The sequence below is a fragment of the Odocoileus virginianus genome, chromosome 3, assembly GCF_023699985.2.
Source record: "Odocoileus virginianus isolate 20LAN1187 ecotype Illinois chromosome 3, Ovbor_1.2, whole genome shotgun sequence".
NCBI classification, from domain to species: domain Eukaryota; kingdom Metazoa; phylum Chordata; class Mammalia; order Artiodactyla; family Cervidae; genus Odocoileus; species Odocoileus virginianus.
This window is the reverse complement of record NC_069676.1, coordinates 6,192,054-6,206,550: the sequence shown is the minus strand read 5'-3', so window position 1 is coordinate 6,206,550 and position 14,497 is coordinate 6,192,054. Positions and strand designations below refer to the sequence as shown.

General features: G+C 47.3%; 1 protein-coding gene and 1 non-coding gene across 5 annotated transcripts in view; one reads left to right on the top strand and one right to left on the bottom strand.

Moving 5' to 3' along the window:
• AP1M1 (adaptor related protein complex 1 subunit mu 1) overlaps positions 1 to 2,661 on the top strand; it is a 28,272-nt gene extending 25,611 nt beyond the window's left edge. For 3 of the 4 annotated variants that reach the window (XM_070462436.1, XM_070462420.1, XM_070462439.1), the window contains 3 exons: positions 884 to 1,009; positions 1,612 to 1,687; positions 1,833 to 2,661. In XM_070462436.1, the coding sequence (XP_070318537.1) occupies positions 884 to 1,009; positions 1,612 to 1,687; positions 1,833 to 1,855 (225 nt within the window). In that variant the 3' untranslated portion in view covers positions 1,856 to 2,661. The remainder of the gene's footprint in view (positions 1 to 883; positions 1,010 to 1,611; positions 1,688 to 1,832) is intronic. The other variant, XM_070462427.1, reaches the window with a different exon arrangement.
• An 8,737-nt stretch (positions 2,662 to 11,398) lies between these two features.
• On the bottom strand, positions 11,399 to 11,524 carry LOC139034568 (U6atac minor spliceosomal RNA). Its single transcript, XR_011487104.1, has one exon. It is a non-coding gene; the product is annotated as a U6atac minor spliceosomal RNA (small nuclear RNA).
• Positions 11,525 to 14,497: the final 2,973 nt, after the last annotated feature.

Below are 14,497 nucleotides of genomic sequence, written 5' to 3'. Positions count from 1 at the left end.
CCCCGGGAAGGGGAGGGCGAGCGCAGCACTGGGGAGGCGGAGCTCTGCGCTGCTCTGCCGAGGCCATGCAGAGGCAGCCCTGGTCAGCAGTGACTCCTGTTGCCAAAGGCCTGAGGATCAAAACCCTCCGTGTCCTGCTGTGATGAGAGCTGCATTTCCTACTGCCCCCTGCAGTTCTGTTACTCACCAGGCCAGGACTCCTGATCCCTCACGGCTGAGAGTTCAGTCTCTCAGTCGAGTCCGATTCCTTGCAGCCGATGGACTGTAGCCCTCCGGGTTCCCCTGTCCGTGAGATTTCCCAGGCAGCCATGCTGGAGTGGGTTGCCACTTCCTTCTCCAGGGGATCTTCCTGACTTAGGGATCGAACCAGCACCTCCTGCATTGGCAGATGGATCTTTACCACTGCACCAGGAGGGAAACCATTCCTTCTGCCACCACAAGTCACATCTCTGCAGTCATTGTTCAGCTTCCAGGACCAGAGCCTCTCCCTTCCAGGGCAAGACCTAGGGCCAGCTCATCAGTCCGAGGCAGCCCTGTCACCCCTGTCAGCGCTCACTCTTCCTCTCTCTTCTTCCTCCCCAAGGCCTAGTGTTCTTATTTTCCCTGAAGCAACTAGGCTTCTGTGCCTGGGAACTTGTAGAAGCTTCTCTTCATCCTCAGGATTAGAGGATTAATTTTCCCCAGCGGGGCTGGTGTGGGCAGCCCAGGAGGCCTGGAGGATAAGTATGAGTGTGTTGCAGGAGCCGAGGCACTGAGTGACCACAGACCATGAAGGAAGGGACTCGTTGGCCAGGCCTGCAGCCTGAAATTCTCTAGGGGCAGCTGTTAGATGAACCTGCCAGGGCCTCCGCCTGACCATCTCCTCTGTGGTCTGCTCCCCCAGGGCGGCAAGGAGTACCTGATGCGGGCCCACTTTGGCCTGCCCAGCGTGGAGGCAGAAGACAAGGAGGGCAAGCCCCCGATCAGTGTCAAGTTCGAGATCCCCTACTTCACTACCTCTGGCATCCAGGTATGTGCGACCAGGGCTGCCGGAGCCCCGGAGCAGACATGGACAGGCCCTGTGGGGCCTCTCAGGGACCAGGCATCAGTCCAGGCTCAGAGGGTTGAAGGTGACAGACACCAGTGAGCCAGTTAGCAAAGGGTACTAGCTGACTTGTCCTGGTGCTCTGAGCTGCTTCCCAGCCCTGCCCATCTCCATGGGCAGCCTGGCCCTGATGGGAAGAGGCCCGCAGTGTTCTACTCAGACCTGACCTGTGCTTCAAGCTCAGAGATGCATTCAGCCCCCAAAACTAATGTTCACACACTTGCCACCATGGGGCCCATTTTCCTGGGCACCTCCACAGAAGACCTGTATGGGGCGAAAAACCCTGGGATTGGCCCCTTCTCTAGGAATCTGCTAGAGGGTCATGCCTGCGAGTACACATCTGGCTCTTTGCCATACCTTCTAGAAGCATCTCCACTGTCCCTTGGCCTGAGTGTGATACAGGCTAGGGTGCTTTACCCTCTCCCTGGCCCTCTTGGTCACGGCCCAGCCCCGGGAGGAATGACTGGGTGGGCAGCCAGGAGCAGGGGTGGTATGTGCATGCTTAGGGCCCTGATGCTGTGCCCCAGGTGCGTTACCTGAAGATCATCGAGAAGAGTGGCTACCAGGCCTTACCGTGGGTCCGTTATATCACTCAGAACGGAGGTACGTGGGACCTGCCCGTGGGGCAGGTGGGGGTGCTGAAAAGGTCCCTGGTGGGCGTGGGGAGCAGCCCCAGGGTCAGGGCAGGTGGGGGTGGCCCCTCCTCCAGGGTCAGAGCAGACAATGGACGCCCCCTCCCTCTTTCTAGATTACCAGCTCCGGACGCAGTGAGGGGCCGCGGTGGCCCACGCTCCCAGCACGGGGCCCCTGGTGGAAGCGCCTGCCCAGCCTGCCGGGGGGAGGGGCCCCCCTGGACCCCGGCGCCCCTCCAGGCCCCACCCAGGGGCCCCCCTTCTCCAGGCTCACCTGCTCTGCCATCTCCACTCACCTCCCGGGTCCCCTTTTCCCAGAAGAGGCTCGTCTTGAAGAGGTCTTGTCTCTCAGCCCCTGAGTCAGTCTGGGGGGCAGGAAAGACATCGTTCCCTCCAGAGGTCAAATACAGCCTTCTGTGCTGTCCAGCTCCCAGCCACACAAGACTGGGAAGCGCTGCCCAGGCCGCTCTTCAGCCAGGCTGGGGGGCCGCCGTTGTGTCGCCATTCTGTTGCACGTTGTGGGTTTATCGAGCATTCCTAGGTTTTGTCTCGGCCTGTCGCTGGTTACGTGGCCCTCACCGTCTGCACCTTCCTCCCCTGGCCTGAAGCTCTCAGGCAGCACTTAGCGAGGACAGGCTTCCCCGTCCTCGCCCTTCTCCCCTGTGAGGCTGTCGCCGGGCCACCTTCCCAGCGCCTGGCCCTCCGCCTAGAGGCTCCTGGTCTGGAGCTTTGAATAGGGACGCCTTCTCAGGGCCAGCCCGTGCCGCGTGACGCTGTCCCTCAGCCACAGCAGTGTTTGTCCCACCAGGGGAAGCGGGCTCCGGTGCGGGCCCCCAGCCTCAGAGGGTGGGGCCACAGGCCATCCCCATGTGTGCTTGGACACCGCCCCCCCGCCCTGTCCGTGTTTGTGTCATGAGTACATTAAACGCCATCGGTTCAACACGCCTTCCTTCTGGTGCAGCGCTGTGCTGACTCCTGGGTGCCCGGGAGAGGGGCGGGCTCACAGCAACCTGGGTGTGGCACCAGTTTCTGAGGCCCCCACGTCCCCTGGGGAAGACGGGACCAGGCAGTGAGCAAGCAGAGCCATTGCCCAGGGGCCTCCCAGAGGGGCTGCAGAGGGGAGGGCACACGGGCACAGCGTTGCCCTCTCATCTGAGGTGACCATTACAACCCTCACCCCTCAGATCACCAGCAGCCTGCTCCCCTCCCCAGCCCACTGGTCTTCCTCAAGACTGTGGTCCTGCTACCAGCAGCATCAACATCCCACAGCACATGCAGGTTCACAGGCGCCCTCCTTTATCTGCCGAGGCAGTGTCTGGAGATGGACCCAGGAGACCAGCTGACAGGCTCTGCATGTGAGTCATACGTGCACTGGAGTCTGAGGGCCGCTGCCTGGTCCGTAGAGGGGGGTCTCAGCAGGGGCGTGGGCAGAAGACAGCTTGTCTTCCCACTGCAGTCACACGCCTGCCCCCTCCTGCCTCCAAGGGCCGTGTTTTCCTTTCCCTCTCCCATATCTCCCAGCTCCCCCTTGGACGTCTAGTGGGCGTCAGCCCGAGTGGAGTCTTGGTTGTCCACCACATGGAGGAAAGGACGCTGCCCTGGCCCAGGGCTCAGGCTAAAGCCCTTATAGGCACCCCTGATACCCCACCCCTCACTGCCATGCGCGCATCTGCAGCAAGCCCTAGTGACCCCCTCCAGAAGACCCTGGGGAACCACAGCGTACAAAGAGACAGTGGCCAGAATTTCCCCAGACTAATGAAAATCTTTAAATTCTCAGATTCAGGAAACCAGTGAGCCCAAATCAGGATCAATAAACCTAAGTCTGTAAGTAAAACACATCACAGTCAAAACACAGAACATCAGACACTCAGTGAAGAGTATAAAAGCAATGCGAAGAAGATTAAAAACACAGAACACACACACAAAAAGAAGAAAACAGGCTGAGAGCTGGCTTCGTGATGGCAACAATGCTCAGATTGCTCAGAGAAGATGACCAATCTTGATGACCAATTCTGTGCCCGGCTAAGCTGCAAGAGAACAAGTTGAAACGTTCAGCAGTTACAGACCCTCAATGAAGCAGCGTGTGTACTTCAGGGAGATTCAGAGGCTTCCCTGGTGGCTCAGTAGTAAAGAATCCACTTGCCATTGCAGGAAACGCAGGTTCAATCTCTGATCCGGGAAGATCCCACGTGCTGCGGATCAGCTAAGCCCACGCACCGCAGCTGTTGAGCCTGTGCTCTGGCGCTCCAGGACCGCAACTACTGAAGCCACTGTGCTGTAGATCCCATACTTCGCAACGAGAAAAGCCACCGCAATGAGAAGCCTGCTTACTGCAACGAAGAGTAGCCTCCACTCTCTCAGCAGAGAACAGCCCTCTCACAGCAGCGAAGACCCAGCACAGCCAAGAGCATGTAAAATTATTTTTAGAAAGATTGAATGCACGAGGAAGGAAAGAGACGAGGAATGCTGAAAAACTTGGAAGCCATTGGGAATATCTAAACTCTCATTGACTGTATATAAAGCAGTCATAATATTGAAGTAATGTCTGAGTAGTAACCTAAGGTACAGCTAACATTCTGCACAGCTTAGGTAGTTGACATCAGTGGCTCCCAAGGTCTTTATACTGTTTGGGAGGAAGATGGACTAAAGTCTAAAAAAACCAGCGGTTTGGAAAGGATTTAAAGAAAATTTTAACAAACCAACAGGAGAGAGAAGCATAGGAAAATCAGAATAAATGCACATGTCCTAAGACTCTTTTAATGATAAAGAGCACTTAGAACTGCACCACATGAGATTTCCCTGGTGGTCCAGTGGTCCACACTTCCAGTGCAGGAATGCAGGGGGCACAGGTTTGATCCCTGGTCAGGGAACTAAGATCCCACATGCCACGCAGCGTGGCCAAAAAGAAAAAACTGCACTACAACTTTTTATTTTGTGCCATAGAAACTGCAAAATAAGGTTGTAAAAATAAATCCAAACATTAGGAATCCTACACATAAATGTAAATGATGCAAACCTGCTAGTTTAAGATACTGTTACAGAGACTGAACTAAAATTCCAAATCCAGCTATATGCCCTGTTTATGAAATATGGGCTGAGTCACTTCAGTCATGTCTGATTCTGTGACCCCATGAACTGTAGCCCGCTGGGCTCCTCTGTGCATGGGATTCTCCAGGCAAGAATACTGGAGTCAGTTGTCATTTTCTCCTCCAGGGGAGCTTCCTGACCCAGGGATCAAACCCATGTGTCTTATGTCTCCTGCTTTGGCAGGCGGGTTCTTTATCACTAGCGCCTTCTGGGAAGCCCATTTATGAAATACACTACCTAAAACAGCACAGTTAAAAGTAAAAAGATGCTAACATACCAAGATAAATCTCACATAGTTATATTAATATCAGACCAAACAGACCTCAGGCAAAAAAAAAAAGTGATAGACCCTGAAAAAGTTTTCACAAATTTGTAAGAATTCTTAGTATTAGAGTCTACATTCTCTAAGAAATTCTCAAGAGAATTGAGTTAGAATTAACAACAAATTAGTTTTTTTTTTAATTTCCAAATATAATTAGTTTTTAAAGAACACTTCTGAATTACCATATGTCAAAGAAGAAAATGTAATGGAAATTAGAAAATATTCGGGAATTTTTTAAATCTGGATGCAGGTTACAAAAGTGGTCTTACTTTTGAAAATGCATCAACCACTTATGATTACTCACTCTTCTGTATATAACATTTCAGTAAAATGTTTACAGAAAAAACTAAAACCTTTAAAGCAGCCAGAGGGGGGAAATACTAAGTTCAAAAGTGTGACAGTGCGGTAAACAGCTTACTTAACATCAGCAACAAAGGAAGCCAGATGAAAGCAAAGCGACATTTTCAGCATGCTGAAAGAAAACTGCCCACTCAACAAAAACATTCAAGACTGAGGTTGAAATAAAAACTTTTTCAGACAAAACCGTTAGTTTGCCAGCAGCCGACTCACACTAAAGAAAATATTAAGTTCTATTACTTCAGCCAAGAGGAAAGTAATGGAAGGTCAAGATGCAAGAAGGAGCAAGGAATAAAGTCAATACATGTGAAAACGTAAACCTAGGTTGCGTAAAACAATGTTTCCTTAAGTTAAGAAAAATGATAGAATTAAAATATACACAAGAAAAAAAACACGTCCTGAGGTAGTAAATGGAGTTAAAGTTTTCCAAGTGCATGATTGTGAGGGAGGCCAGTAAAAACACTGATGAAATCTGCATTTTTATAAGCATGCATTATTGTTCTAAGGGCTTCCCTGGTGGCTCAATTGGTAAAGAATCCACCTGCAATGTGGGGGACCTGGGTTCAATCCCTGGGGTGGGACGATCCCCTGGAGAAGGGCATGGCTACCCACTCCAGTGTTCTTGCCTGGCGAATCCCATGGACAGAGGAGCCTGGCAGGCCACAGTCCACGGGGTCGCACAGTCGGACATCGACTGAGAGACTAAGCGCAGCACATTATGTTTTCTAAGGGAATCACTAAAATAATAAAACAATTGCAATTTCCAAATGTTCCAAGGGAAAGCAATGATTTTTTTAAAGCCACACACACACAAAACAACCTAAAAGATGGCCAGAGAAGGTAAAAAGGAACATAAGGGGTAGAAACAGCAAACAAAACAATACAGTAGATTTAAACCTAGATTTAAGTGTCATATCAGTTCTGACATTAAATGTAGATGGGCTAAATATTCCAGCTAAAGGTCAGTTTGTCACGCTGGATTTCTTAAAATTCCAACTCTGTTATTTATAAGAGATGCATCAAAACTATTAAGATGCAGACAATTTAAAAATAATAGGATGGGGAAAACAACCATAGAAATACCAAGAGAAAGCTGGAATGGTTAAGTTAATATTAGACAATATATGCTTTAAGGCAAAATCTTAGCTGGAGATAGAGAGGGACATCATAATAAAAATAATAAAAGATTTACTTCATTAGGAAGATAAAATTTTAATTTGTGTGACCCTAATAACATGGTCTCAAAATACATAAAGCAAAAATTGACACAACTACAAGGATAGTTAAGTCCACAGTAAGAATGAGCAGTTTAAATTCCTCTCAGCAATTGATAGAACAAGTAAACCCAAAGAAGTAAAGAGAATATTTGAACGGTACAATGAATTTTACATAATGGACCTGTATTTGTGGAACACTGTATTCAGCAACTACAGAATACATTTTCCTTTGAAGCACACACTGTGTTATAAAGCAAGACTGAAGGAAATAGTCCCTTGGCCAAATGCTGCTTAGTTAGGAATCAATTTTAAAAACAAGAAAAATCTCTATTCTTTGGGAACAAGTTTTAATAATCCATTGATGAAGGAAGGAATTCTAGGAAAATTACAGATTTTTAACTGAAAAGTAATGAAAATACTGCATTTCAAAACTTGTGTAATGCAGCTCAACTAGCACTTTGAAGAAAATTTGTGAGGCCTTAGGTTTATAAATACTAGATATTACAATATATGCTTATGTATGTTGCATATATGTAATATATAATACATGCTGCATGCTAAATCACCTCAGTTATGTCCAACTCTTTGTGACCCTATGGACTGTAGCCCGCCAGGCTCCCCTGTGCATGGGATTCTCCAGGCAAGAATACTAGAGTGGGTTGCTATGCCTTCCTCCAGGGGATCTTCCCAACCCAGGGATGGAACGGCGTCTCTTATGTCTCCTGCACTGGCAGGCAGGTTCTTCACTACTTCTGCCACCTGGGATTCCCATATACTACGACATTATGTATAAAATAGGAAGACTTTTGCAGCCTCATGGGCTGTAACCTGCCAGGCTCCTCTGTCCATGGGACTTCCCAGGCAGGAATACTGGAGTGGGTTGCCTCTTCCTTCTCCAGGGATCTTCCTGACCCAGGGATTAAACCCACGTCTCCTGCATTGGGTGGCAGATTCTTTACCACTGAGCCGCCTGGAAAGCCCACTGTATATAAAATATAAAAGAATGAAAAGAATGAGCTTAGCATCCATCTCAAAAAGTTAGAAAAAATAAACCTACGAGCATAGAAAGGAAATAACAAAGAACAGATATGAGGGAAATATAAAGCTTTCAATAAAGAGAATCAATAAAACATGTCGGCTATTTAAAATTGAAGATCTTCTGGAAATTTTGAACAAGATAAAGGCACTAAGGCTGTTATTGGAAATGGGGGAGAAACATTATTACAGCTTAAAAGTATTAAAAAGATGAGCACAGGGCATGTGCCTGCCACTTCACAAAGACACTGAGTCCACTTTCTGGCCACCAAGTTGTGTGCCCGGCTCGGACTTCATCCACACTGGGGAGAGGTATGTTTTTCTGATCCTCCTGAATTAAACTATATGGGCAAGAAGAGCACTGAATAAAGAGAGATTATGAACAACTTTGTGCAAGCAAACTTGAAAATTTTAGGTACCTTGAATAAATTCCTGGAGGGGAAAAATATAAACTCAAAAAGAAGTTAAAATCTAAATAGTCCTATAACTACTAAGAAATTAAGCTAGTCAGAACTCCAAATCCAAATGACTTTATTGGGAAAGTTCTACCAAGCATTCAAGGAAAAAAAAAAAAAAGAATTTCACAAACTCTCCCAAAGAATAAATAAATATGAAACACTCGTTTTATGAGACTAGCATGTCCCTGAAGCAATATGAGACAAGAAAATTATAATCTCTCTCAGTGAGATTAGATGTGACCATAGATGTAGAAATCCTAAATAAAACTCCAGGGGTTCAGGGCAGGTGGTGTCATGTATAGAAAGGACATTCCGTTGTGACTAAATTCAGGTTAAATCCTGGGAAGGCAAAGTTGGCTTCATACTGGAATATCAGTCCACTGGCAATGTATAAAGTATTTGATAAAATTAAACATTCAGTCATGACTTAAATGAATAAACAACCCTTAAGCAAAGTACAGGGCTTCCCTGGTGGTTCAGTGGTAAAGAACCCACCCAGAGACACAGGAGACACATGTTCGATCCCTGGGTTGGAAAGATCCCCTGGAGAAGGAAATGGCAACCCACTCCAGTATTCTTGCCTAGGAAATGTCAGGGACAGAGAAGCCTGGTGGGCTACAGTCCATGAGGTCATAAAGGGTCAGACACGACTGAGAGACTGAACTCTCAGCCAGGAAGGCTCAGGAGTCCTGGCCTGGAGGAGGGTATGGCAGCCCACTCCAATATTCTTGCAAGGAGAATCCCATGGACAGAGGAGCCTGGTGTGCCGCAGTCCATGGGGTCACCCAGAGTCTGACACGACTGAGTGACACACACACACGGTTAGATATACCCTGAGTATAGAGTCACAATATCCAAGACACCAGCACTCATGGGTTCTCAAAGGGTCGAACTCAACTTACTGACTAAACAGCAACACTTCTTGTGGAAGGCAGAAGAGTGCTACCCCCTGCCCCGACTCAAGATGCCCACATTCTAATCCATCAGATCTATGAATATGTTACGTTATATGGCAGAGGGGAGTTAAGTTTGCCAATGGGATTGATTGCTGATCAGCTGAGCTCAGTAGGGAGATTGCCCTGAATAACCTAGGTGAGCCCAGCAGAATTACAGTAGTTCTTAAATGTGGAGGAAAGTGGCAGAAGAGGAGGAACCGGAAGGTGGCCGTGTGTGAGGGACTCTGCCTAGTGCTGCTGGGCTTTGAAGATGGAGGAAGGGGTCATGGGCCAGGACACAGGCAGCCTCTAGAAGCTGGAAACACCGAGGAGATATATTCTCCTGTAGAGACCCCAGAAAGGATACTTTCCTGCTGATAACCTCGCTTGTTAGCCTGGTGAGGCCCATTTTAGACTTCTGACCTCCAGAACTGTTACGTTCATCCATCTGTGTTGTTTTAACCTGGTGATTTGTTACCGCAGCAATGAGAAACTAACACTCCTCAAATTCAATTACAGAGTAAATGCATTTCCCAATAAAATCTCCATCAGGTTTCTGTGAGACTTGACAAACGAATCCGGAAATGGACATAGAAGGACTTCTCCAGTGGTCCAGTGGTTCAGTATCCGCCTGCCAGTGCAGGGGACGTGGGTTCAATCCCTGGTCCAGGAAGATTCCACGTGCCTTGAACCAACTAAGCCCATGCGCCACAAGTGCTGAAGCCCACACACTCTAGAGCCCGTGCTCCACAGCAAGAGAAGTCGCTCCCGCTTGCTGCAGCTAGCGCGGAGCCCCCATTCTCGGCAACTGGGGAAAGCCCAGTGCATCCAAAATTAACCAATTAAATGTACATGGAAGATCAGAGGGCCAAGAAGAGGGATCTTAGTAAGATGGGATGGCTTTCTTAGCCGGGCACCAAGACCTACTCAGTGAGCAGTGATTCAGACACAAAATAACGTAGTGTGATTCCTTTGGGATGAAGTTTAAAAACAAGCTTAACCTAAACAGCATTCTTCAGGGATGCTTCTAGGGTAAGAGAAAACCTCTAAAGAGTGAGATGAAGATAAGTCAGAGCACAGCTCCTGGGGGAGTGGGGAGGAGAGGAGAAGGACCAGAGGATGTGGGTGGGGATGCTGGTTGTATTCTATTTCTTTTTCTTTTAATTGGAGGATAATTGCTTTACAACATTGTGTTGGTTTCTGCCTTCCATCAACATGAATCAGCCATAGGTATACATATGTCCCATCCCTCTTGGACCTCCCGCCCACCTTCCACACCTCCAGGTCGTTACAGAGCATTGGGTTGATGTGTTATACAACAACTTTCCATTAGCTATCCATTTTACATATGGTAATATATATATTTCAATGCTACTCTCTCAATTTGTCCCACCCTCTCCTGCCCCCACTGTGTCCATAATCTCTTCTCTATATCTGAGTCTCTGTTCCTGCCCTGCAAATAGGTTCATCAGTACCATTTTTTTCTAGATTCCATACATGTACATTAATATACAATATTTGTTTTTTCTCTTTCTGACTTCACTTTAATAACAGGCTCTGGGTTCATCCACCTCACTCAAACTAACTAAAATTCATTCCTTTTTATGGCTGAGTAATATTCCATTGTGTATATGCACCACAACTTCTTTATCCATTCATCTGTAGACAGACAGCTAGATTGCTTCCTGTACTGGCTGCAGTAAATAGTACTGCAATGAACACTGGGGTACATGCGTGTTTTTCAATGATGGTCTTCTTGGAGTTTCCTTAGTAGTGGGATTGTTGGATCATATGGTCGTTTTATTTTTAGTTTTTAAAGAAATTTCCATACTGTTCTCCATAGTGGCCGTATCAGTTTGCATTCCCACCAACAGTGCAAGAGGTTTCCCTTTTCTCCACATCCTCTCCAGCATTTATTGTTTATAGATTTCTTGATGATGGCTATTCTGACTGGTGTGAGGTGACACCTTATTATAGTTTTAATTTGCATTTTTCTTATAATAAGTGGTGCTGAGCGTTTTTTCATGTGTTTATTAGCCATCTGTATGTCTTCTTTGGAGAAAAATCTGTTTAGATCTTCTAACCCACTTTTTTGATTGGGTTGTTTATTCTTCTGATATTGAGCTGCATGAGCTGCTTATATGTTTGGGAGATTAATCCTTTGTCAGTTGCTTCATTTGCAATTATTTTCTCCCATTCTGGTGGTTGTCTTTTCATCTTGTTTATGGTTTCCTTTGCTGTGCAAAAACTCGTAAGTTTAATTAGGTCCAATAAAAACAGTGGTTGGATGCCATGAAGTAGGAGGCAGTACCTTAACGGTATGGATGTTGTCAGGCCCACGGGCCTCTTCCATCCTTGTTAAAGGGAGTGCTAACCATCTCTCCTTTCATACAACACCATATTCTATTTCTCAAGTGGGTGGTAGTGACGCAGATGGCTGCCTCATAATTCTGTTAAATTGTACATTTTTTAAAGGAACATTACAAGTATAATATTACAATCCCCCCAATTTAATGTATTAAAATCAATTCAGTTCAGTCATTCAGTCGTGTCCGACTCTTTGCGACCCCATGAACCGCAGCACACCAGGCCTCCCTGTCCATCACCAACTCCCAGAGTTTACCCAAACTCATGTCCATTGAGTCGGTGATGCCATCCAACCATCTCATCCTCTGTCGTCCCCTTCTCCTCCTGCCTTCAATCATTCCCAACATCAGGGTCTTTTCAAATGAGTCAGCTCTTCGCATCAGGTGAACAAAATATTGGAGTTTCACCTTCAACATCAGTCCTTCCATTGAACACCCAGGACTGATCTTTAGGATGGACTGGTTGGATCTCCTTGCAGTCCAAGGGACTCTCAAGAGTCTTCTCCAACACCACAGTTCAAAAGCATCAATTCTTCAGCACTCAGCTTTCTTTATAGTCCAACTCTCACATCCATACATGACTACTGGAAAAACCATAGCCTTGACTAGACAGACCTTTGTTGATGGCATCCGGGCCCATCACTTCATGGCAAATAGATGGGGAAACAGTGGCTGACTTAATTTTCTTGTGCTCCAAAATCACTGCCGATGGTGATTGCAGCCATGAAATTAAAAGAGCTTACTCCTTGGAAGGAAAGTTATGACCAACCTAGACAGTGTATTAAAAAGCAGAGACATTACTTTGTCAACAAAGGTCCATATTAAAATCAGATGACTCTAATTCCAGGCAATCAAAATGGTGGAAAGTTCCCCAGTCATTCTTTGAAGGAGCCAGCACTTGAATACTCAAAACAAGTTAAAGATAGAAAAAAAATGGCAACTGTAGATGAGCCTTAGTTTAGAGCTTCCAAACAGAATATTAGCAATCAGAATTGAGCGGCGATCAATATTACAACATGACTAAGCAGGGTTTACTCTTAGGAAAATATCTTTCCACAGAGTCTAATTGAGCCACGTAACTCATCCCACCACCAAACTGAACCACATCAGTAAATTTGGGAAAGGAATGCTTAGATATAGCAGACATTTCTAACAGGAACAGGTGTAGGAATAGACAGAAGCTACTTACCATCAAGCATCAGAAAGTGCTTCCCAGGTGGCGCTAGTGGTAAAGAATCAACGTGCCACCTCAGGCGACATAAGAGATGTGAGTGCAATCCCTGGGTCAGGCAGCTCCCCTGGAGGAGGGCATGGCAACCCATTCCAGTATTCTTGCCTGGGGAATCCCCAAGAACAGAGGAGCCTGGTGAGCTGCAGTCCATGGGGTCACAAAGAGTCAGACACGACTAAGCATCTAAATACGCACATCAGAAAGTGCTCGTCTTGGAAGTCCTTGGAGGTTCTGTGCTTCAAGAAGCACAGAAGTAAATGTGCGTTAATGGCCTTCTCTGGCAGGAGCTCAGAGCAGGGAAGAAGGGCCAGGAATCAATAGTCCCACAAGCCCCTTGAGATTTCATAGCCCTTGCTCAGAAATGCTGAATTTTAACTGCATGCTCAGTCGCTGAGTGCAGTGGTGTCTGACTCTTTACGATCACATGTGCTATAGTCCTAGAAGCTCCTCTGTCCATGGGATTTTTCAGGCAAGAATACTGGAGCAGGTTGCCATTTCCTCCTCCAGGGTATTGTCCTGACCCAGGGATATAACCTGCATCTCCTGCTTGGCAGGCTGATTCTTTACCACTGAGCTATCTGGGAAGCCTGAATTTTCATTAATTTTAATTAACTTAAAGTAAGGATGCCATTGTTTTCCCCTGGCCCAGGCCCAAACTCCATCGCAGCCCCCCCATGCCCCTCACACAAGCACAAACTGTCCAAGAACACTCACCACGGCCCTGTAAGAGCTAACAATGGAAAACAACCAAATGGGAACTGGTGGGATGATGGCAGAACTGTTGTCAATTCATCCACGTGAATATTCTGCTCACTCCCGACCCAGGGCTGGGAATGCTAACACGTGTCTCAGCTCCGCCCAGTAGTCTTACCACAGTGGACTGTTTGCCCAGGCTGCGATTCTGCCATTTCACCCCTGGGCATTCATCCCAGACAACTGAGCACACTATCATGAAAAGACAGGGGCTCCAAAGTTCACAGCAGCCTGACACACGAGAGCTTCAGACTGGAAACACGAGGAGTGGATGAGCCACACAATGGAAGAGTTACAGCAATGACAAAGCCACAGGAGCTCGCCCGTAACATCGCAGAATCACCCCACGCTCGGAAACAGCAGCTGCTGGGGCCAGGAGGCTGCTGACCAGATGGAACCTTCTGGCATGATGGGAGATAGATTTCTGCAGTCACCTGGGTGCTGCTTATGGGCACGCAGCTCACATGCACTGAAGCATGTGCTTTAACCCTTGGTGTATACCTGCTGTACCTCAGTCTCTCAAAGCCTAGAAACCAGTGAAACATACAACTAGAAATCCATCAACATTGTTGATGAAATGAGCAAACCGCAGGAGGATGTGTCCCCCCCCCATTCATACAAAGTTTAAAATCACATAAAACAGCACTACAACGTTTATAGCCACGTCGTTCACTGATTCAGATGCTGTCACGTTCGACTCTCTGCGTCCCCGTGGACTGTAGCCCGCCAGGCTCTTCTGTCCATGGGATTCTTCAGGCCAGAATACTGGAGTGGGTTGCCATTTCCTCTTCCAGGGGATCCTCCCAACACAAGGAACGAGCCCACGTCTCCTGCATTGGTAGGCAGATTCTTTAGCACTAGTACCACCTGGGAAGCCCTTAGGGCCACATAGTGTATACTAAAATGCAAAATCATATAAGGGAAAGACGGGCTTCCTTGGTGGCTCAGATGGTAAAGAATCTGCCTGCAATTCGGGAGACCCGGGTTGGATCCCTGGGTCAGGAAGAGCCCCTGGAGAAG